At 40.3% G+C, this 24,458-nt stretch overlaps 1 protein-coding gene across 3 annotated transcripts in view; it reads left to right on the top strand.

Moving 5' to 3' along the window:
• ALPK2 (alpha kinase 2) overlaps positions 1-24,458 on the top strand; it is a 96,396-nt gene that overhangs the window by 27,425 nt on the left and 44,513 nt on the right. Inside the window, exons 5-12 of one of the 3 annotated variants that reach the window (XM_069775412.1) lie at positions 2,612-2,759; positions 6,273-6,400; positions 6,499-6,534; positions 8,702-8,976; positions 9,100-9,188; positions 14,370-14,587; positions 16,452-16,500; positions 23,644-24,297. In XM_069775412.1, the coding sequence (XP_069631513.1) occupies positions 2,612-2,759; positions 6,273-6,400; positions 6,499-6,534; positions 8,702-8,976; positions 9,100-9,188; positions 14,370-14,587; positions 16,452-16,500; positions 23,644-23,878 (1,178 nt within the window). In that variant the 3' untranslated portion in view covers positions 23,879-24,297. The other 2 variants (XM_069775413.1, XM_069775416.1) reach the window with 2 other exon arrangements.

Below are 24,458 nucleotides of genomic sequence, written 5' to 3' on the forward strand. Positions count from 1 at the left end.
CCGAGTTTCATTTCTGTCCTTTCCCATCATTCTGGCTACAGTACAAAATTCAGATTTGTTAAACACACTGCAAGCCTCCTTTAGTCTAAATCATGTCAGCTATAGGTGTCCTGCCCCCACTGATTTTAATTTCCAGTTCTGTGAACTTAGTAACTAGTGCTGTTCCCATGCCACAGAGCGGAACCCTCCCTAACATCCTTTTCCTAACTGGCAAATACATTAAATTTATGAACTTTTAAACCTGTTTGAAATAGTTAGTTCTTCATTTGTCTCTTTGAGTAACTTTTCAGGGATGTATAGCATAATGGTACCATGTAACTATACACAATATAGCAACTGCAAGCCCAATACTTGCATGTTTTTATGTTCCTACAGGCTGTGTTCCCAGTTATGCTTCTACACTGTGGCTCTGAAATGCAGTTACCTTCTCTTTGTTACCAAATTGTTTTATTACTAGCAAAGTATTACTGTTATTAGTAGGGCGCCACTGACAAATATAATGTTTTGCACTCCTATCTGATGACTGATGGCTAGTTCTGCATTCCTTTTCACTACTGTTGGTCATAAATGACACTGATGAAATTAGCAATATTAAACTGACATAGAAAACATATAATTAAAATGAGATGCAGGTTGCTTGTCAGAGTCTCTAGGAGGTTGCTAGCAGGTAAAACAAAATGCAGACAGGAGTAGCAATAGTCTAACAGCTAGACAGATGAGGTATTTGTGGTTTCTGTGGATACTTTGCAAGGACCTAGGTCTTATTTTTACCTTTTGACATTACATTTCATGTTCACATCATAAAATAATTTAATAGATCAGAGCAAGACTGAACAGTGACTAAAGGTAAGCTACACAACTATGAAGCTCTTTAGACATTCTAATTACAGTGCAGTCTGGTGAGAGTTCTACTGTTCCAATCACGTTTAAAAAAGCCTCAAACTTTTCTCTGTTTGAAGATGTGTCCTTTGCCAGAGAACCAAATGTGTGGGAGGAGAGTCACATTCCTTCAAAGCAGAGCAAGCAAACTGCAGTTACTGAGAAATGCCTGATCTTTTTCCATGTACCTGAGGCTATGCTTGAAAAATGTTTTAAACATTCAGGCTTGCATCAGATAAGACTGACTTTTCTTAACCTGCTTCTGATCTGCTTCAGTCTAGACTGAAATGAATGTATATTTGTACTTTAGAGAATTGTGTGGACCTTTGCCCAGCATTATGGGAAGGTTGGTATGGTTAGTCTGGTATATACTCAGTGTTCTTTTTTGTATTATTTTCAGCTGCAGAAGGGATGACTTTGTGGTTAGGGCAGGGCATCTGGAGCTGTTAGTTCTATTTACAGTTCTGTCACATACTGTCAGTGTCATTTTAGCCCTGATTCAGCAAGATTCTTAGGCCTAAGGACTTAAGTGACTACAAGTTAAACATAGCAGTGAATTCCAGGTGCTTGACCCTTCCAGTTGGATCCAGCATTCCTTCAGCATTAGATGGGGAAAGTTAGATTGCAGGAATGGGATCCCCAAGGGAGGTGTGTCATGCCAGCTCATTCAGAGTGCAGCAGCTCAGAATTAACACAGTAGGAAACATAAACTTGCATTTTACATCCCTTACATCTAGCAGGGATGTCTCACTTAGCACAGGGATGTGCCATGATCCCAACACCTTTCCCTAAGTATATGCTGATTCCCTTTCTTTCCAAGTACCCTCCATCCTCCTGCTCATGCCATGCCCATGTGCAAAGATGTTGGAGCATTCTGTGAGCCAGTAAACAAGTCTTAGCAGAGAACCAGGTTATCAGGACCTTCCCCAGACTGGGCAGAGTGCTCTCTTTCTGTAACGTGAGTGATTCTTGGATTTGTTCTGCGTCATGGTCAATGTTTAGCAAAAGAACTGTGCCCTATGGCTGGAAAGGTAGGGACTTTCTTTAGAGGTGGGAAATTAATCCTTTGAAACTGAAGAGGGAAGCAAAGGCCGCTAACATTACCAAATGCAAATATCTAACTAAATGTGGGTGCCCTCCTCCAGCTGTGTTTTAAAGGAAATGGTGCCATCACTGCATCTTGCAGAGAATCTCATCCTGGCAGTTCCTGTTAGGTATGTTCCAAGAACACCTTGGAGACGGAGCATCTCCTGGGACTTAAAGGTCTTTTCTCTCAAAGGCTGTGATCAGTTAAAAAAATCTACTAGTTAACAAGTATTCAGTTAATAAGACTTCTCATTATGTAACCATATGGTATGCTCTACCTTTGTGGTGTCTTTTTTTACTGATAAACCCAGCTCGTCCTTTAGTCAGAGAGAATGTGTTTTGATTAAGAAATTATTTTATGTTGATGCCTTTTCAGGCTAGAACTTCCCTTGGGTCCTATTCCATACATACAAGATGTCTTTGCATTGAAAATATTTCCATTGACTGTGTGGGGCACTGACTGAATCAGTCTTTTAAAACCTCCATATTATGTAGCCTTGGTTTCTGCATCAGAAGAAATCATAATTATTTACCAGTGTTGTTAGATTCGTATTCTTAACATCTGCAAATCATTCTGGGATTCCTTTGAAATGCCAAAACAATATCATTATCTTCTAGTCCTAAACTGTGGCTCTTCTGTTTCAAGCTCCCAAGCTGCTGAAGAAAATCCAAGCAGAGTTGTTCCCTGACTGCTCTGGAAATATTAAGCTATGCTGTCAATTTGGTGACATTCATGGTGACTCCACTATTACATGGACTAAAGATTCCAAGTTACTAGCTCGACTGCAGAGAAGGTGAGTGAATGTTTCTGGTAGTTTCTGAATAGCTTTTGGAAAAATATGTCAGTGATTCACTCTTGTACCTGTTAAGAGGATTAGTATGATAGGTGCAAAAAATAAGTTTAAACAGGGTAATTAAGAAGCATATCTTCACATGGTGCATTAATATTGTCACAGTTTGCATTCCATCACCAGTAATTCCTCTCAGCCTGTTCATAACCAGTCTCATCCAACTTTCAAGTACAGTAAAAGATCAAATGAAGTTTGAACCTCAGCACCCAGCCAAGCAACATAAACACGCTTGGTTAATATGTGGGAGGCTGTCTGTCCTTATGTGGTGGAGGTGAATTGCTGAAACAACTAACATGCAATGTAGAGCTTGACCTGATTATTCCACAGTATCAATATAGACTAGGGGATAAATGGATTGAGAGCAGCCATGAAGAGAAGGACTTGGGATACTGGTGGACAAAAAATTGGACATGAGCCAGCAATGTGCACTTGCAACCCAGAAAGCCAATCATATCCTGGGCTGCGTCAGAAGTGTGGCAAGCAAGTCAAGGGAAGTGATTCTCCTCCTCTCCTCTGCTCTCATGAGACCCCACCTAGAGCACTGCGTCCAGCTCTGGTGTCCCCGGTACAGGAAAGACATGGGCCTGTTAGAGCAGGTCCAGAGGAGGCCACAGAAATGATCCCGAGGTCTGAAACACCTCTCCTATGAGGAAAGGATGAGAGTTGGCGTTGTTCAGCCTGGAGAAGAGACAGCTCCAGGGAGACCTTCTTGCAGCCTTTCAATATATAAAGGGGGGTTCCAGAAAAGATGGAGAGGGACTTTTTACCGGGGCCTGTAGTGACAGGGACAAGGGGCAATGGTTTTAAACTGAAAGAGGGCAGGTTTGGATTGGACATAAGGAAGAAATGTTTTATGATGAGGGTGGTGAGGCATAGGAACAGGTTGCCCAGAGAGGTGGTAGATGCCCCATCCCTGGAAGTGCTCAAGGCCAGGTTGGATGGGTCTTTGAGCAACCTGATTTAGTGGAAGGTGTCCCTGCCCATGGCAGGGGGGGTGGAACTAGATGATCTTTAAGGTCCCTTCCAACCCAAACCATTCTGTGAGTCTATGGTTCTACTTTGAAATTCTTATTTGGTATTGAATGGAACTTGAAGCTGATCGGATTAAACAGTGGGAGTTGTATTTAAGGAAGCATGATCTCTCCCCTCAACCCAACCAATTAACCTGACTCTGAGTGACTAGAGGCAGTGCAATGAGAAGGGTGGAAATGAAAGCTTCTTAAGGCCTTTATCAGGATGTTTTCCAGCTTTTCTTAAAACTCCATTTTTATGAAATGAGTTATTTTCTTCTGTAGCAGTAATGACATTCCTATCACATAGCTGTTACAATCTGTTTATCATGTTTCAAAAATACAAAGTTAACATTACCCAAAGCAAAAAAAGAAAGATGTTTCTATCAGAATGCACAATTCTGTGAAAATGAAAAAGTTTTATAGGAAGGCATCTTCTCATGTGTTGTTTTAAGTGGAGAGAAAAAGTTGCATGAATTGGTTAAACTTCCCATGTCATTCTGATTCTTGTTGTTTTAAGTATACTGATTTCGACTATTGTATTACAATATCCATTGTAATATTAATATGTATCATTATCTGCTAAATAATTTTGCAGTGTTTTAGAAATAAATAGTGCAGAGACATCAAATTTATCAGTTTTTGCAGTGTTAGCAAATAAAATTTGTGATAACATAAAATATTTGCGTTTTAACTTCATAGGTTAAATATATTTCAAAGTGTTGGAAATAAAGTAAAATATATGAGAGATTTAGAGTAAGAGAGATTCCTAGTTACAATTTTTACTTCAAAAATGTTCAACAGAGTTCAGTGGAAATCTCCCTTCCATCACAATCAAAATCTAACTGGTTGTTTTGTGTGTACCCACGTACTGCTTCTTCTTTTGGAAATATACATCAATCTACAGAAATACATAATCTGGACTGTTTGGTGCATTTTAGCTTTTACTTTCAATAGGGGGTGATTACAGGAAATTAGGCAACAAATCTTTGAATTTTTATTACCTGTCAACACATGGAAACGTGTTTTGAAAAAAACCCACATCGCTGGTAATATGAATATATGATAAGTAATTTAATTTAAAAACGATTGTTGGAAAAAATTAGTTCTCCAGTGTGCCAAAATATCATGAAACTTCATGTCGCCAATGGAACTGTGCACACCTTCACTAATTCACTTAAAAAATGTGAACCTCTTCAAAATGCAGTAGCCAGGTCTCCATAATCTCTGCATAGATTATCTGGTTTGCTGATAAATACTTCCATGGACATCCACTGTGGTACAGGTGAAAACCTTCGTAGTCTAAGAGGATTTTTCGAGCCAGCTTGGGTCTGCAAGTACTGTAACTGCATTCACATATCATTACACCCCTGTTAATAACATCTACCTTTGATCCATTTGTGAAGTTGCATACACAGACATCAGAGAGCAAATACCTATCTTGAAAAAAGCAAGGGAACAGAGAAAGCTGTGAGTAGTTGTGGTGGTTCAACCCCAGCCAGCAATTAAGTACCACGCAGCTGCTCACTCACTTCCCCTCCCACCCAGAGGGATAGGGGAGAAAATCGGGAAAAGAAGTAAAACTCTTTTGAGTATTTTTGAGTGGGTTGAGATAAGAATGGTTTAATAGAACAGAAAAGAAGAAACTAATAATGATAATGATAATGATAACACTAATAAAATGACAGCAGTAATGATAAAAGGGTTGGAATATACAAATGATGCACAGTGCAATTGCTCACCACCCACCGATTGACGCCCAGTTAATCCACAAGCGGCGATCCCCCCGCCCCCACTCCCCCCAGTTCCTATTACTAGATGTGACGTCACATGGTATGGAATACCCTGTTGGCCAGTTTGGGTCAGCTTCCCTGGCTGTGTCCTGTGCCAACTTCTTGTGCCCCCCTCCAGCTTTCTCGCTGGCTGGGCATGAGAAGCTGAAAAATCCCTGACTTTAGTCTAAACACTACTTAGCAACAACTGAAAACATCAGTGTTATCAATGTTCTTCTCATACTGAACTCAAAACACAGCGCTGTGCCAGCTACTAGGAAGACAATTAACTCTATCCCAGCTCAAACCAGGACAGGAGTCTATATTGAGGAACAGCATACCACTTTTTTGGCTTTTATATGTTCATACTTTATATATTTGATCATGATATTGATAGGAATATTAGAATGCCTTTTGGTGTGATTTAATTATTTTTGGATTTGATTGAGGTACTTTTCTTTCAGAATTTAGTAGGATCATCTGTTGTGAAACACGTAATAAGCTGAATGCTTCTAAGTAGGGCGAAATAAAATATTTTGTCTTCCTGCATCGTATTTGCATCAGTCTTTTAAGTGAGGGACAGAAATTCCAGGAACAGGAGGAGGGATATGTGGAATAATCATGAAAGATCTTTTCAAAGTATTAATGTGGAAAATTAACATATTCTGTTCCAGTGCCCAGGATGACTCTCCCGTCTCTTTGGCAATAGCTAAAGCCAGTAACAAAGACCAGGGAATGTATTATTGCTGCTTGAATAATATATATGGAAAGGTGACTGCTGAGTTTAATCTGACTTCTGAAGGTAAATTCCAGTTTATAATTTTGATTAATAATAATGACAATGGCAGTTTCCATTCTTTTTTTTTTTTTTACTACAAAATCTTGTTTATTTCCTTGTAGTGTTGAAACATCTCTCAAGTTTTCAGAATTGTGAAGGTAAGTACACACATCTGCTTGAACGTGTGCTCAAATCATTGTTTCTTCTGATTTCCAAATAGAACAAAGGATGGACAAATACAACCAGACTGAGACATTTTGGCAGTTATCCCATGGGAAACTATGGGAATCCCTTGAAGCCATTGAATCAATATTGTGTTTTTGCTAGCTGTCTTTCCCCTTTTTGCACTCACCTTTTCTGTGCCATCAAGGGTAGAATTCACTTTAATTCATGGGAGTTTTGTAGGTGAAATACCCTCGTGTAGGATGGAATGGTTTGTGCAGGGTGATGGAGTACCCGCCGTGACAAACTATTGATTTGAACTTGACTGTGTAACTTCTTGTTAGCTTGATTCACTAGCACTTCACATACAGTAAACGGTGAAATAGCATTGCATCGCATCATACAGAGACACAGACACACAGAGAGTACTGAAAGCTCTTTTGGCAAAAAAACTTGCCAGTGATGTTTGAACACATGGTCTTTGCAAGTCACCTGCTATGTAACTTTACTCCCAAGAGAAAGACGGGCATGAAGATTTGGAATGCTTTCCCCATATGTTAACTTGTGTTTAATCGCACTCGGCATATGTCTTGCTGTGCTGTAGCTAAAGATAGACAGTGCATTGCAAATTGGTTTATCATTTCTGAACACACTGTACTAATCAAGTACTTCATTCAGCCAATTGATTTTTCTTTCTTATTCTAGAAGAACAAAATTAAACATTTAGTTCCTTGTTAAAATAAAACCAGGACTTTTCATGTAACAGCACTGTATAACTTTTGATCAACAGAGAATTTTAGGTGGAGTTAAGGAGCCTTTTAATTCTAGCTTTAGATGTGCACTGTTTCCTCTGTGCTTCAAAGAGGGGCAATAGTGTACAGAATCTAAACCAGAGATAACTACAAAGGGGAGCTGGAAGGACTTCATTGCTGCGTAGTATACACCTTTTGTTCTCCTATTTATCTTTTCACTGATGTTCCTTGAAATGTTATGGTTAGAGAGACTTGAAGTGCAGTTAGAATTTTTTAGTTTCTTTCAGTGCTTAACCTTAACCACTTCTTTTTTCCCCTTTGATTTTTTTTTTCTATTTGTATTCCAGTGATCATTTAAAAGGGTGAAATCCATAATCCTGCTTGATTTCAGCTGTAACAAACGTAGGCACACATTCTTACGCTACTGGTACCTTCAAAATCCACAGGTGGAGGGATAAGAGAAATATTATTGTACCAATTTCTCCTGAATATAAAGATCACTAAAATTGATGGTTTTACTTTTTGATTGAAACTGACATGTTCATTTATAGGAATGTGGTTCTTATTCAAAATCACTTATGAAATAAAAATCTTGGGTTTTTTTTCTGCCTTTGCTAATGAACCTGTTTTTAAGCTGGTGCTTGCCAGATTGAAAAGAAACACTTTAACATGCTGGTCTGCAGCAGTGGAGCTGATGTAGTGATTGTGGTTGGTACGAGGAAAGGCATGTTTCCATCATGGTCATATTAGATAAGGACTGAGACCTCTTTCAGCTGAGTGTTTCTACAAACACATTGGCAGAATCTTTCCCTGAAAACATTCCAAGTTGAAAGCTAAAACAAGCTCTGGTTGTACTAGCAACTTCTGGCTTTTGTGAAAAGACAGGCTAGCTTCAGAAGAATGTGCTCTGAGCACACTGGGAACAGAACTGTGTTCTACTTTTAAATTCATATCTACATACACTGCTGCACATTAGCTTTATTACTTTCTGCCTTCCCAAAAAAGCAGAGTTGGCAGGATCTCTGTATTCCCTCAATTCCTCTTTAGTTCTCAGTCAGCTTGACTTACTTCACATACACTTGAAGCTCCTGTTTACAACTGCCCTAATAGTTTTAAAAACAGCTTTTGTTATCTTTACCCCTATTTTTTGTTTGCTACACTCTATATTCTCTCCTTATGAACTTGTTTTGCCACCTTTCTCCATGCTGGCTTTAGATGGTAGAGGCAACATGCTACATTCAGAGGAGCAGTGTCCCAACCCCATACTAACACAAGTTAGGCCACGTATTCAGTTTCCGTGGAGCATCTTCTTTAATACTCTATGGAGAAATGCATTTGTTCTCCCACGTCCACCCTTTTCCCTGTGACTGCAGAAGGATGCTCTGCAGAAAAAAGTGGCATTGTGTTTTAGGTGTGGAAGAAATTGAATTCATGCAGCTCATGTTCAGAGAAGATTTCATCAGTGACAGCTATTTTGGGGGGAACCTGCATGGAATAATAGCTACAGAAGAGCTTCACTTTGGCGAAGGCATGCACCGGAAAGCCTTCCGAAGTAGAGTGATGCAAGGCCTCGTTCCAGTGTTCAGTCCTGGCCACCCCTGTGTTCTCAAAGTGCACAATGCTATCACATATGGGACCAAGAGTAAGGATGATCTAGTTCAAAAGAACTACAAACTAGCACTGCAGGTAAGCTTCTCCTGTCCTTTGTAAGAAAGAATTGTAGGGAAAAGCTATTTAGTGAATATTCAAACAGATGATCTGTTAAATGTTTTGAGTAATATTCCATAGGCATATCTGTTTGTAATACAGGAGTGCTATGTCCAAAATACTGCAAGAGAGTATGCAAAGATATATGCAGCTGAAGCTGAACCCTTGGAAGGCTTTGGTGAAGTACCAGAGTGAGTATATATATATATTTTTATATAAATATACATGTATGCATATATATATTGTCCTGTGCCACAGCTGCCGACTGACTGCTAGGAGTAATTACTGAAGAAGAAGAAAGAGGAATCCTGAGAACAGTGTTACAGCTGGAGTAATGACCTAAATAATACTGAGTATCAAGGTGGTGAGAGAGATTCCATTGCCATTAGAGAAGGATAATAAGGAGTAAAGACAGTAAATAGCAAGGAAAAGGCATGATTTTCATATAAATTTAGAGGAAATTATTCATGCTAGTGAAGTAACACCAGTAGGAGATACTACTAGTATCATCTAGTAACAGCAGTAGGGGATAAGTCAGGCCTTCCAACTTGCCATTAAAAATGAAATCTTAAGAAGAATCATGATAATTCTGAAGCTGGTATGATGTCACTCCTTAGGAATTTTTCTATGTATAGAGAGTCTGAAGCCAGAAAGCTCAACTGTGATTCTAGGTTTTCCCAAAGACTGGTTTATTTCATTTCAGAAGTTTTCCCATTTCCCAAATACATGTACATCAGACCAATAGCTCAATACAGGTTCACCTCTGCCTCTGAGGCTGGGAAGTGGCACCTTGAAGATTTGGTAATAGATCTTTCTCAAAGGATTTGCTGTTCCAGTGTCAGGCTACTGTGTAGAGTTGAATTTGCAATGGATGGTTGAAATTCCATCTGCCTTGCTTCAAGGATAAGACCTACATGCTTGACAGCAGGCTAAATCTCCATCTCCGTTTAGAGGACACAAGATCTGCTCAGCTGCACTGGTTCCCTGAAAAAAAGGAACACTTAAAACACAGCCTCTGGAGTGATTCCTTAAAGCCACCTTTTCAGGATTAGAAATAGTGATGGAGATGGCAGTGAAATCTTTTATGGAAAATATTCGTGCAAGTCAGCTTCTTTTCTGGAAATATATTGCTCTTGGTAAAATTTGTGTTTGAAAGATTTCTCTAGGCACAGGATATAACCTCTAGTTTCAATATGAAAGACAGAGGGCATGTACCTGTGGTGGGTTGATGCTGGCTGGGGGCCAGGTGCCCACGAAAGCTGCTCTATCACCCCCCCCTCAGCTGGACAGGGGAGAGAAAATATAACAGATAGATAAGGACAGGGAGAGATCACTCAACCAATTATCGTCACGGACAAAACAGGCTCGACTTAGGGAAAATTAACTTAATTTATTGCCAATCAACCAGAGTAGGGTAATGAGAAATAAAACCAAATCTTAAAACACTTTCCCCCCACCCCTCCCTTCTTCCCGGGCACAGCTTCACTCCCGGATTCTCTACCTACCCCCCCCAGCGGCACAGGGGGACGAGGAATGGAGGTTACAGTCAGTTCATCACACATAATCTCTGCCGCTTCATCCTCTTCAGGGACAGGACTCATCACACTCTTCCCCTGCTCCAGCGTGGGGTCCCTCCCATGGGAGACAGTCCTTCACGAACTTCTTCAGCGTGGGTCCTTCCCACGTGTCACGGTCCACTCGGTGGACTCGTGATGGTTCGTTTGCTACGATCTCGAAAGTGCAAAATTAAGGTGACCAACACCAAAGGGGATAGCAGTAATCACACAGTAAAACTTTATTGTATTGCCTGTGAGGAGGCACGTGATAGTTAGAGATGGGTGAAAGAAAGGAGAAAAGTAAAGTAAAGTTTAGAGAGAGGAGAAAGAGAGGTTATAGCTACCACCGCTGATCTCACAACATCCTAACGGTCCCGGGTCCAGCTGATGCTGCGTCGTCGATCGTCGTGGTCCTTGGTGGGGAAGCTTCAAACTTCCGTTGTTCAGAAGTCATCTTTTATGCTTAGTAACACACCTTGTTCCACCTCTGCCTCAGGAGTCTCCACCCTTCTTAGAATACAATTATCATATCTCCACCCTTCTCAAGCGAGGCTATCACGCAGGCGCGGGGTCAGTGTCCGAGGCATGGTAAGTCTTGGAGGTGGGTAGCCTTCGACCAGGAGGTGTGTTTTGGTATTATAATGAAGCAAAGTTCGTCTAAAGTTCATGATTTCTTCATGGATGTTATGGCAACAGTTGCAATCCATCCTTTTGACAGTAGCTATGTGGTTATCTCTAAGGGTTCCAGCCAGGTACCTTCCAGGAACCTTGTACCACACATTCCATCCTTGGGACCGGCTGCTGCGCTCTAAACAGGCCGTTGTCAGGTAGCGTACTGTTCATGTTCTTGATGACAATGTTGAGACAATGCTGATTTTCTGACCGACTCTTACACCACGGGCTGCAGTTCTTCATCAACTGCTCCAGCATGGGTCACTTCTGTGGCATGCAGTCCTTCAGGAGCACACTGCTCCAGTGTGGGTCCCCCATGGGGTCACAAGTCCTGCCAGAAAACCTGCTCTGTGGGCTTCTCTCTCCATGGATCCACAGGTCCTGCCAGGAACCTGCTCCAGCGTAGGCTTCCCACGGGGTCACAGCCTCCTTCAGGCATCCACCTGCTCCAGCATGGGGTCCTCCCTGGGCTGCAGGGGGACAGCCTGCCTCACCATGGTCTTCCCCATGGGCTGCAGGGGAATCTCTGCTCCAGGCGCTGGAGCACCTCCTCCCCATCCTTCTTCACTGACCTTGATGTCTGCAGGGTTGTTTCTCTTACATGTTCTCGCTCCTCTCTCTGGCTGCAGTTTCTGTGCCCACTGCAACTTTTTTTCCCTTCTTCAATATACTATCACAGAGGCGCTACCACTATTGCTGATTGGCTCAGCCTTGGCCAGCAGCGGGTCTGTCTTGGGGCTGGCTGGCATTGGCTTCATGGGACATATGGGAAGATTCTAGCAGCTTCTCACAGAAGCCACCCCTGTAGTCCCCCTGCTACCAAAACTTTGCCACACAAACCCACTACAGTACCCTACGAAAACTAGATGTCTGGTGCAAATAACAGGCACATGGAAGGTTCAGATCTGGTGCTTTATTCTAAACAATTAGCTGGAAGATGGCAGATAGGAGCAAAAAGAGATTATGTGCGTATGCTTTTGGTTTGCTTTTTAATTTCAAAATTTTAAGGCTAGATTCTTTTCTTCTAGCCAGCACTTGTCAGACCAAACTTGTATTTAAAAGAAGGTATATTCCTTGGAACATTTTATAAGATAAATAGAGCAAGAGAAAAGTTGTCTGCGTTCTCCAGAGTTAGCTTTAAAGCTACAGCCTTAGCCTATCTGTGCACGTTTGACTGTAAGAGAAAGCTGAGGAGACAACAGAGAAAGCACTACCCTATAATAGTCAGTGGACTGGCAGCTAGACATTTATAAAACCGCAGGAGGGGGAGAGAGAGAGATATTCTGTAGTCTTGAGGTTACTTATGATAATTCCACCATGGAGCAGTACTAACATTTCTATTAACCAGTGACCCATTTATTTTCCTTTCAGTGTGCAGTAATATGAAACGATATGGAGCCTTATACACTAAGAAAAGCTGTTCACTTCAATGATACTGGTAGACTTAAGCTGATACCATACCTTGAGTGAGTAGGTTAAAACTAGACTAGTGCCTACAGTTGCAGTGATTGTTCCTTGGAAAAAGAATAACTACTGGTATAAAGGCCATCTGTACCAGTTTAACTGCATGTGCTATAATAATAAGGGTAAAATATCACAACAACAAATAAATTAATGGTGTCAATAAAGCTTGATTGTGGACTAGGACTGGAAGACTTAGACAGAAGTGCTCTGGTTATATGTAGTTCTCTGTCTCATGACTAATTTTTCTAGACCTCCTTTCACTGTATATAGAGCACCTACGTACATTCACGATTCTGCCATTTCCAGAATCCAGCACAGGTATGTCTGGAAGCAGCTATGCCACCCCTTTGGCTGTGTTGCTCTAAGAGATAGGACTCTTTGTAAGAAAGCAAGTAACTAGAAACCCATTTCATGGTGACAGTCATTTTTCCCATTTGTTCTGAGATACTGCTAGGAGCTTTTGTGAGCTAGCTGATAAAATACAGTTGTGTTCTGTTACCAGCTCCAGCTGAATGGCTTTCTAAAATAAGCAATATTAAATCTCAGAGCAGTATTAAATTCCATTCTAATATACACTGATGTCACTTTTTTGCTTACTCTAAGATTTTAATTTTGGAGACTTATACTGTAGTATCAGAGTGCTGCCTAACAAGTAACAAGAGTTTTTGTGGTGTAAGTACAAATAGAAGATGACTATCTGTGAGGTAGAACACTGCTTTCCAGACAGCAGGAACTTTGGTAACCACGAAGTTCATGTTCCTAGTGAGACAGATACTTCCTTCCAGACTATTGTCATTATCACTTCACATTTAGTCTTTCTCTCTGGGAAGACCATGAAACCCCAAGCAAAATTTTATTTGACATTGGACATGAGTTTTTGGCATGGTGCATCTTTAGACATAAACGGACCTAGCCTGGATTCCTGCAAAACTTTGTAAGTCTTTCTGGCTAAACTAGCTCAATTTCTAAATGACTAAAATAAGACAATTTTCAAGTTTGCAGTTTCCTGAAAACTTCATACAGAACTAGCTGAAGTTTTCTGACCTGGATCCAAACTTTGCCAAAGTCCAGGAATCTTGGGATTCTAGATTTTCACTTGAGCCAACTTGTCTTGAGAATCTGATGATCTTCCCAGAGACTTTCTTGTTTCCTCTTACTTTTTGGTAAAGTAGTTGCTTTGTACTTTCATTACCAAAAGTGTTTGCTAATTTTGGATGTGTTAGGTTTTAGAAGTCTAGTCTGAGAAATCCTTCACTTACACTGGTCTTGGGCAAAGTTCTCTCTGGAGTGGATCAAATTTGCAGGTGCTTAACACCTCACAAAGTCTGAATCATCTATTAGTCAGCCTGAGCAGCTAAAGCAGTGATACTCCAAAATAAGCAAGCACCCTTTATTGTGCAGAGTTTAGGTTTTGGGATGTAGTAGGACAACATTAGAAAGCATGCTTTGAAAAAGTTTACATCTGAGTAAATAATATGAAGAAATAAGCACATGGAGGATAATGCGATTATGTTCTAGAGCTACCTAGAAGATCTGAATCTTATCCAGATGTCTCCTGGCTTGGTTTAAACTTGGTAGCTGTTTATTCACTCTCTGAGATCACTGGCCACTTTGTCTGTTTCTTACTCTTTCATTGACAGAACTTTCTGGATTTTATTATTTTTTATCCCTTGATTTCAGGATCATTCCTATTTTTCTTGTTCATCGCCCTGCTAATAACATCCCCTATGCAACAGTGGAGGAGGAGCTAGTTGGGGAATTTGTGAAGTACTCTGTCAGGGATGGCAAGGAAGTAAACTTCCTGAGAAGAGACTCAGAGGCTGGCCAGAAGTGTTGCACCTTCCAGCACTGGGTGTATGAGAAGACCAATGGGAACTTGCTTGTCACTGACCTGCAAGGTGAGTTGTCTGAGTGGCGGCAATAAAATGGCTTTCCTATGATACAGGCTGGTGACCACTCACAGTCAATTCCCATAACTACAGAACTTCCAGACATTTATTTCTGAGCAATGTTATTCTTGGCTTTCTGTGTCCTGTTGGCAATGCTGAATGTGCTCCTTCCATGACCTGTAATGGACAGTCTTCTCCAGATGCAGACAGTACCCTGGCCCTGTGCCTGTTTTATACAGCGTCTCATGCAGATCAGAATAAAAGATAGGAGAGAGAGTTAGGGTATTTTATTTTCTAGCCTGCTTTAAGTGCACTGTGCTTATTTGTGTGTGTGTTACCCTAGGGAACAGAAAGACATTAATTAATTGCCTACTGCGGCAGCAGGGGCTAACATGTTAACCTATGCAGTATTACAATGTTTATCTAATTAGCAGAGAAAGGGAATTTTTACCTAGTTTATGTTCTTGTAAGAAGGCAGTTTGGAAAAGAAAAAACAAATCTCACACTCTTAACAGGAGAGTTGTTCTTCCACATGTCCCCTTAGTAAATCAGGACACTCAATATGAGTCAAGTCTGGCTTATTGTCTCACCTCCCAGAAGTTAATGAAATGTCTTGTGAATTGAAGACTTCAGTTGTTAATAACATCCTAGTCCTTCACTTTTTCTTGTATTTAAATACTTAACAACAATCTCTCCACAGTGGAATGCTCCACATTCAGGTCCTGGCTAGGTTTGAAGAAACATGTTCCTTCAAAAAAAGAAGAATGGTGAAGAAATGCCCTACTCACATATACTAAATGCTGCCCTTATGATCCTATGGGTGTGACTCCTAACTGCTGAAATGCTGGGCCTGTACGCAGCACAGTATGCATAGATGTGTTTGAAACAGAGAAACACAGACCCTTTTTAAAGAAAACCAAAAAAGGTGGAATCTTAGAAAATATCCCATATTCTTTAACAAGAGAAGGCAGGAAAATTAGCAACAAGACATTTAAACAAGACCCTTGAAGTAATTTAAAGGGAGAAGAAGGAACAAAATCCTAGCCTGAGGGAAGCACAACAGCAGAAATAGTATCTGAGCCAGTATAATGACTGCTGCCAGAATGGACAATATACCTGCTGCTGTTCAAGAGAAACATTCTTCCTCTCTAATCATCTTCTCATTTGACTATTTAGGCTGCATCTTTCAGGCATACCAGTTGAGATTTCTGAGGGTATTCTCCAAGGAAAATGGTCTGGAGACCATCATTTTCCTGTACAGAAAAAATTGCACACGGCAGGACTGGGTTTTGCCTATAAACAAGTCAACAAAGGGACAAGTTAAAAACCCCAAGTTTTTTGAAATACTGAATGAGAAAGAGTTTTTGGATCTCTCACCCAAAAAGTAAAAATAAGGTTGACTGACCTATTGATACTTGATTAGCAAAGCAAATATGCAATTCCTACTGATAAACGTTGTAGTCCAAGTTTGCAAAGCATCAAAACCACAAAACACATAAATAAATATACACATCTTGGGGCAGGTGCATAAGCAAAGATGTTGTATGTTCCTTAAAATGCAGCCATCAAAGTGTAACCCCTCCTTCCCCCCCACTGACTGTCTAGCACAGGAAACAAGTTATGCTCTATTTATCAACTTGCTATCTGTAAAATACTGGTATGAGACTGACTTCTAGAGATACAGATGACAAACATCCTATTTTTAATTGGGGTACTTTAAAATGTTTTGAAAAAATGGTGACAAATAATTAAAATTTAAAAAGTGAATCAATAAATAATATTTAATGTCTCTATATGTGGAGCTCTTGAATCTGAAGATACTCCTAGAAATTCTAGTGTAACATAACCTCTCTGTTTCCGTCATGCCTTGTAGGTGTAGGAATGAAGTTAACTGACGTTGGCATAGCAACACTGGCCAAAGGGTGAGTGAAAAATTATTTCTCAACGGCATGGTTTTGCTTTACACATCAGTCTCTTCACAGTGTAAATACGTTGGGGGAGGGTGCACTGGCAAGTTATTCTTGCTTTAACTTTGGAAGAAAACAATCCTCATCTGACTCTTCTAACTTCTTTTTGTTCATATTTATGGGAACCCACCTATAAGGGAAACACATTTATTTTGTTCTGAAAGGAAGGGGCTACACTGTAGATTGGGCTTTGCTTTTCCTTCATGCCTCCCTTAAAATAGGCTTATTCAAAGGGCATTTCATGAGTGAAATCAAGGTCTCTAGTGACTTACAAGCAAGTAAGGCACTTTACTTGGTGGTGCATTAGCTGGAGGAAGGTAGGGCTGAAAATGCACGGCCAACACTGGCTCCAGCCTGGGGTACAACGAAAGACCTGGTGTTTGTGCTGTCCAGAGCTTCTGACCATGGAGGAAATATCTCAAACCCAGCATGCTGTTGGAGCCAGAGCTCCAGCTGGGCTTGCACTCACTAGCATCTGTCCCAGCAAATGCAAATACAAGCATTTAGACCTGTCTAGCCCTACTAGATCTTGCTACCAGTAGCCAAGGTGACCCTTCTCCCCTCCTACTCTTCCTCTGGAAGAAGAGAGGATATCTACCACAGTACTGTGGGAACTAGGGAAGGAGATGCCCTGAAAGGGCCCAAAGTTTGTGTTGCTCTTTTTGCAAGAAATTTAAAGGGATGGTGCAAAGACTGCATGAGAGAACACAGCTGAAATCCTTCTTGCAGCCAGCAAAAGTGCCAAAGCTTTAGAATATGTTTTATGACACAAGCTTCTATAAAGAGTCTTTTCTCAGTTTAGAACTCAGAGTTAGTTCTTCTTCCTATTGCAGGCAGTGACCACAAGCTTTTCTTGAGCCTGTGTTCTTGTCAGCTGCATGGGTGGAGGGAAGATGTCTGTTTAGCTTTGTGTAGGCCACTTACCTGATAAAAAAGGAAATGTGTTAAGGGATTTGATGGTATCTCTTTCCCTTCTCTCTCAAAAGCAGTAATTCTGAGCTGTAACAAAAGATCTATTCATAATATTTAAAGAGGCCTGTTTTCCTAGTGGTTTTGCAATGGCTTCAGGTCTTTTTGGGAGACTTAAGCATGTGTGTAAAGACATATGTAATAATGTTCTAACTTTAATGGCCTTTAATGTTCTAACTTTCTTCCACTTCTCTTAAGTTTTTGTTAATTAAAGCTTTTAGTGTTAGGACAGGCCAAAGGAGCCATTGATAGGAATAGGCAGTGCAGGCAGTGATTCAAATCAGCTGGCTGTTCGAAAAGGAGAGGGGATGGGGGTAAATGCCTGTGACTAATGCTTTAAATTCATATTCTCCATTGATAAAATGACAGGAAAAGCAAATCTGATCACATGTATTCAGTCTTTATACTAAATTGGAGCATGTGTATATACCCATGGTACAGGAAAAAAACCTTACAATATGTTTTAAATTATTAAAATTTGACCCCAGAATATTCTGGGAAAATCCTTAATATTTGCAGGCTGGCATCCATTCAAAACTTACATTGATTTACTCTTTTAGCTGTGGATCCAAGGTGAAATCAGTTGAAATGAAGTTGCATCATCCTGTTATAAAACAAAGTAATAAAAATTTTATTTAGGCAACACTGTTCTCTTGAATCAGAAGTTCCATAGAAATGCTTTAATGGATGCTGCTGTCCAGCTCACTATGGGGAATTACTCCTATAAAAACACATATTGGACTAGGGAAGAGGAAGGTGAAGTGAGAAAATGAATATACAATGCAAGATGTAGTAAGGATCACCTCAGTCATGTGTGAGGGAATATAATTTCCTGTCATGAACAACCTCTTAAAAATGTTGAGTATCATTTTATTTGTCATTTAACTAATGATACTGCTACAAGACAACAGATTTTTCCTGGTCCTGTATATGCTTCTTTCCCAGAAAGGACAACTCTGCAGTTTGATTTTTTAATTCCGTGAGCCTGGATGGGGAAAAGTACACAGAATTCATCTGTGTTACTGGCAATTGCTGCTTTTGGTAGTGTGCAGCCATGCTGATGAGAGGTTGTCTATCTCACATGTTGGGGAGAACATCCATAGTCCTACTTAACTAAAAAATATAGTATGATAGTGTTATGATTTTAACTGTATTTTTAGAGAAGATACAAAGCTGATTTTTTGGTGTAATAGCCTATAGAAATTCCGAGGGTTTCCTCAACCACTCTTGACAGAGCTAATGACCTCACTGATCACAGACAGGTCCTCTGCCTCCAATTCTTCTAAGCCTGGGCCAATCACATCAAGGCAAACCAAAAATATCCTTGGGAAATGCTTCTGTTGTCCTTGATGAGTGGAAGAACATTCATATTGTTCCTGGGTGGACTGTAAATTAAAAACAATTCTAATTTTACTCTAAGATTGAACTTGTGTTCCAGGGGAAAAAAAAACTGGAAAAAAATATCCATCTCCCCCACCCCACCCCCACCGCCACCATGCTCATAGTATAATCAAGCTTTCAAATAATCTAGTGTCATAGTACAAACTGTTACTTATGAATTTGTGAAAGCTGATATAGCAACTGTCATGAATTATTCATGGCCATTATTTATCCCCCAGTGTTTCTTGTAAATGAAGTACAATAAACAGCATATATTAAAATTTTGTACCTCTATTCAGCATTGCTCATTGCTGTTAATGATTTTTTGAGGGGTCTAGACTCATATTCCAAGCCTGAACAAACATTTCTGGATGAGCATTTATGTATCCTTTGTCCTCATCTTTCTCCTCATTCCTATAGAGGCTGTGGAAGGACTGATGTTTTCAACAATTAACACTCTTCAAAGTAATTCTGATCTTTTATCCTTTCTCTATTTTACCAGTGAATTGGAAACCAAATGAATCCAAACAAGGGTCATTTAGTCAATACGCTGAAGTAGCTGCAATACAGTTTCTGTCAGTAGAGGGCGAAGCCTAACTAGAAACCGAAAAGCCTGGGAAATACTTCTAAAGTAGCCACTGGGGCGCACCAGAGTCGGGCAATCAATCCTTTAAATAAGCTATTTAGTAGATTCTTTGGCAAACGTAAACAAAAATAATACAACACAGTGACTGGTTTCTAAGTGCAAACGGTGAGCCAGTTTAGAAGCTGTGCACAAGTGCCCAGGTATTTACCCAAGGATGGTAAACACAAAGATGAAGGAATCAGGAACACAGTGACCCATGGTCATGATGATTAACAGGGGTGGTTTGCCAAATGCGGATCTGAATGTCTGTCTGGTTTCAGAGCACTGACAAATTTAGTTTTACTCAACATGGCAACAAGAGGCATTGGGGAGTATAAACCTGGGGACAAATCCAACATTCCCCCTTCAGATTTAAGGAAGATTTGGTTTGGGCTGACTCCCAACTGTCAAGTTTAGGAGATGGAATTCTGTCTGGGTTTTATTTATCAGTCATCTAGTCAGTGAATTAATAGTGCCTGCTGTGCAAAAAACAGACTCATGTTTGTCAAGGCTTGGAATGGTCAATAGTTTGGTGTTACTGAACACAAAACATATGAGAGCGATACAGACTGTACAGTTTAGAAGCCATTCACTAATGGACACCTTCCCACAATTACACTTACCACAAGCTATAACAGCACAGAATGGTTTGCATTGAGCTCACAAGTCCTGCCAAATTACAACAGACCTATGGTCATTAGGTCTGTCCAGAACAGATGATGCAGTCTGGAAGCACACAAGGGGGTCTATGTGGAAGCAGTGACTAACAAACAGCAAACAACTGGGAGAACTCTGATGCAAAACTTTGGTCTCACATCTGTAGATTAGTTTTTCTGTGGCCCACTATAAGACTTGGGGCTGTCTGCACACTGCAGAGCCAAACTAGGCTCATTCGTGCCTCTCAAATTCCAAAGTGGACAAGGAGTGTTACCTAGGCCACATCTGTAGTCACAAGATAAATGCAAACCTATTATTGTAAGAGAAGGGAAATGAGGATGGCTTGATTTAGGAGCAAAGCTAGTAAAATAAAGATAATCATGTGTTTTTAATATAAATGGTCTGTCTCTTGTTCACAAGATATTTATGCTCTTACTTTTACTGGCATTTGTTGAATTCTAAAGCTAAAGTTAATTAGCAGGGCATTCAATTGTACCTTTGAAGTGTCTCTTACTCATAGTATCATCTGAGCAAACGCTACTGTTTCTGCTCATTGTTTAGACGTTCCTTCAAAAGACATACAGGAAATGGTAAATACCAAATACAGATAGGAAAGCCATTTAGACAGACTATTACTTACTTCATGAGAAAAGTGGATTTTTTTTTAGCTCAACTTTTTCATTACGAGATTATTTGCAGAAAGAAATAAGTATTACCAGAATTTTACAGCATGAGAAAAACACATGAAGAAATTTTCTTTAAATGCAACAAAATGGCTACCTAGGAAAAAAAAGAGAGTGAGAGCAAGAGAAAGAGTTCACAGTCACTTTGCAGCCACAAATTAAAATAGTCAGCATTCAGTGCAGTGAAACTTCTCACCTAATTGATAGCCCTGGAGGTTACTTATCATTAATATTTCTGCCAAAACACACCTACACAAAGTACAGGAGAAATGAAGCCTCTCAATCAGCCTTGCAGCAGAAATGGAGAATTTCAGATACCAGAGTAAGCAGATGCTACCCAAAGGCTGTCTGCACAGAGCCTCAGTATCTCCTCAGACATTGGCGGCTGCATCTGTGTTACACACACTGCTGCAGTATCCAGCAGTGACACACCATGGCGGTGGAAGGTGCTGTAACAACAGCTGTTGTTGCCACTGGCACTCACTGGAAAGACCCAATGGTTAATTGAATATTCATGATAAATTAATAAAAATATTTTGGTTTAAGTTATCGCTTTTTGCTTGCAGTGCATTGCTGTGGTTTAACTAGTTTCTGGAGTCAGGATCAATGCCTGATATAAAGAGATTTTCTTGCTGAGCACAGGCATGTTTGCCTGTGGAACTTAAATTCTGCTGATGTGTCTGGAGCATACACCTGTTGGCTCTAGTAGCAAAGCTCAAGTATAAAGTCTCAAGTGTATTATTTCTCCAAAGGAGTGAGAGAACAGTTCATTAGCTTGCAGAGCTCGAGGGTATAGTCCTGAAGTAACAATAGCACTCCTCTTAAACTTCTTTTGGCTAAACAAGCACATAACTAACTTGGGGAGGAGAGGAAAAAAAAATTCTTAACCCTTTGAGGTTCATCTGGCTGTTCATAGCAAGCTAGCTGAGTGGTTTCTCTTGAGTAGGGCAGGCTTATTACCTGTTTAACTTAGAGGGTAACCTTGTCTGGTATGAACAGCTTCAAATGACAAATTATAGTAAAATACATTTGGAGCTTTATTTCACTGAAATACATATTTAACATTCAAAAACTCTGACTTCAAAGAAGAATCTGAAAATAAAATATTGGTGGTATGAGAAGACAAAGACTCCTAAATACTTATGAAGAGAAAGTTGAACTCCGAAGTAGTTTTTGTTATTGAAGTTAACCACCAGCAATAATTTAATTCCTTAGAAGATTAAAGTCTGCTGTTCACCTTACAATTATCTGCAATTATCTTCATCATCATGGCTGCAATAGTTTGTGTGAAATAATTTGGGATCCGTCCTCCATGGGTAGGCAATTGTGACTGTTTAAAAGCAGCAGCAAAATGTATAGATGACTTTTTTTGCTGTAAGGGGGATTGCCAATATACATTACCATTTTGGTATGTGCCTGAATAAGCCATAGATATTACCTTCTAGACATACTAGAGAAACTTTCAGATTTGCATTATCCACCAAAGAGATTTCTTTCCTCCTAGGGTGGAATTTCTGATGCTAGGAAAGCAGTCAGCCTGAGGTGTCAACTTTTCTATTTCTTCTCTGTAGAGGAACACTAGACATGCAAAATAGGACAGTTAGATATAAATTGAGGCAGATATCGTCCCCTATTGTTGCAAGGTATTTTATTATATTTTCACAACTGGTACCATTTATTTGTAGAAGAAAATCTGGCAAACTACGTTGCAATAAAGATGCTTATCTGTCAGAAAGAGTTTGACCTTCTCAGAGCAACAGTGTTTTCTTCAGCACTGTGCAGTCTGCAGGAGGAAAGAAGTTCTCTGGAATGCTGTGCAATGAGCATGTTGTGTTAATTTCAGTGCTAAATTGTGTTTGTTTTTCGTGCAGTGATAACTCACAGTTCACATCTGAGGACATTGTATGTCCAGTGAACCAAGAGAATAGGGTAGAACATGCACTTACTAAGGTTACCGAAAAAGGAGAGGAGCACCCTGGCCTTTCTTCTCCTTTCTCCATCCTGGTAATGTGACCAAAAATTACTCCTTTAAAAAGTAGGTGCAGCTTTTTAAAAAAGCTGATGCAGCTTAAAATGCAGGCACTAGAAGGAATGTCATCAACCAGTAGCAGGGTGAGGAGAAGAGCGGTGTACATGCTTTGCTTACTCCCTGGCTTTGCTAGCCCACTGAACAAGTGAGAGGTAGCAGTGGGAGATACGGTGGTGGCTTGGGAATTGTGAAGGCTGGATGAGACTGCCTTCCTCAGGAACGCTCCTTGCATCCTTCTTCCCCAAGAGGCTTGGCTCCTTGAGATCTTGTAGTCAAGCCTGGGGGAGGGAGGAACGTAGCACAGAAGTTATTTACATGTTTGGATGAAAACAGCTTCTGATTCTGACAACACCTTGTGCAGCAACCTTGTCTCTTCATCGTAGTCAAAAGAACTGTTTATAGAGAATGATGTAGAATGGATTTCATTTATATATTACTGAGAGAAAGTTAGCCAGCAGACAATTATATTCCCAACTAAATGAAATGAAAAATAGTAGCCAGGACACAGGCCACAGAACTATGCCTCCTTAACCCTTTTCCCTCTTCTGTCACTACTTATTACCTGGTTTCCTTCACCTCTCAATGGCTCAGTTTGATTTTCTGTGCCAGTTAGTGCCTCTCTAAACAGCATGGGTGGAAGAGACTTGCTTAATGTTTTCAAATTGCTTATGAGTCAACAGTCATACTCTGCCTCCCTGTGCTGAAAATGAATCTTGAAATCCCATGTGGCTTTTTTTTTTTCTTTGTTGCTACAGATACAAAGGTTTTAAAGGCAACTGCTCAATTTCCTTCATTGAGCAGTTCAGAGCCCTCCACCAGTGCAATAAGTACTGTGAGATGCTGGGGCTGAAATCTCTCCGAACCACCCATCAAAAACAGAGGAAAGCAACATCCATGAAAAGCAAAAATCTACCAAACTCATCAACTATAAAGAAAACAGTGCCCAAGAAAGCAAGAGAACCTAGAGACTTCATTTCTTCAGAGCACTGAGTTGCACTGTCCCATCCTGTGAAAACTCCTCTTAAGGATATGTAGTAGTGATAGGCACCAGTGACCTCGTGGGGGGGATAACTTTAGTCTTTTGCCTTATGACATTATTTTGAAGTCATCCTGATGCTGATCCCAGCAACAAAGAAAAGAACTGATTCTATGGTCTTGGTACCTGAGATTTAACACTGGGACAAGGTTTTGAAGACAAACTAAGCCATGTGCCTGGATTATCTTACAACCCTTCTATGTATTGGTATCTGCACATTTTGAGTCTTGGACAATGAGTGCACTGCAGGTCACTGGAGAGCATCTTCCCTTCTATGTGTCTGTGCCTGTGACCCTGTGGGTTCAGCTGCTGCATAAACATCAATATATTTAAGATGCCACACAGTAAAAGTTTTGCACAGTGTTGTTGCTCAGGCTGCTATAGAAAGATTGTTTTCTTTCCCAGACTTTTGCATATTGTAATCCTACTGTAATCCTATTCTTGTAATTTTTTTCTCCCACTTACATGTCTTTTAATACAAGACAAAGCCATTCATGATAAGACATGTCTGTCTTCTGCCCCCCACAAAATTAG

This window comes from Haliaeetus albicilla, chromosome W (genome assembly GCF_947461875.1).
Source record: "Haliaeetus albicilla chromosome W, bHalAlb1.1, whole genome shotgun sequence".
Lineage (NCBI taxonomy): Eukaryota > Metazoa > Chordata > Aves > Accipitriformes > Accipitridae > Haliaeetus > Haliaeetus albicilla.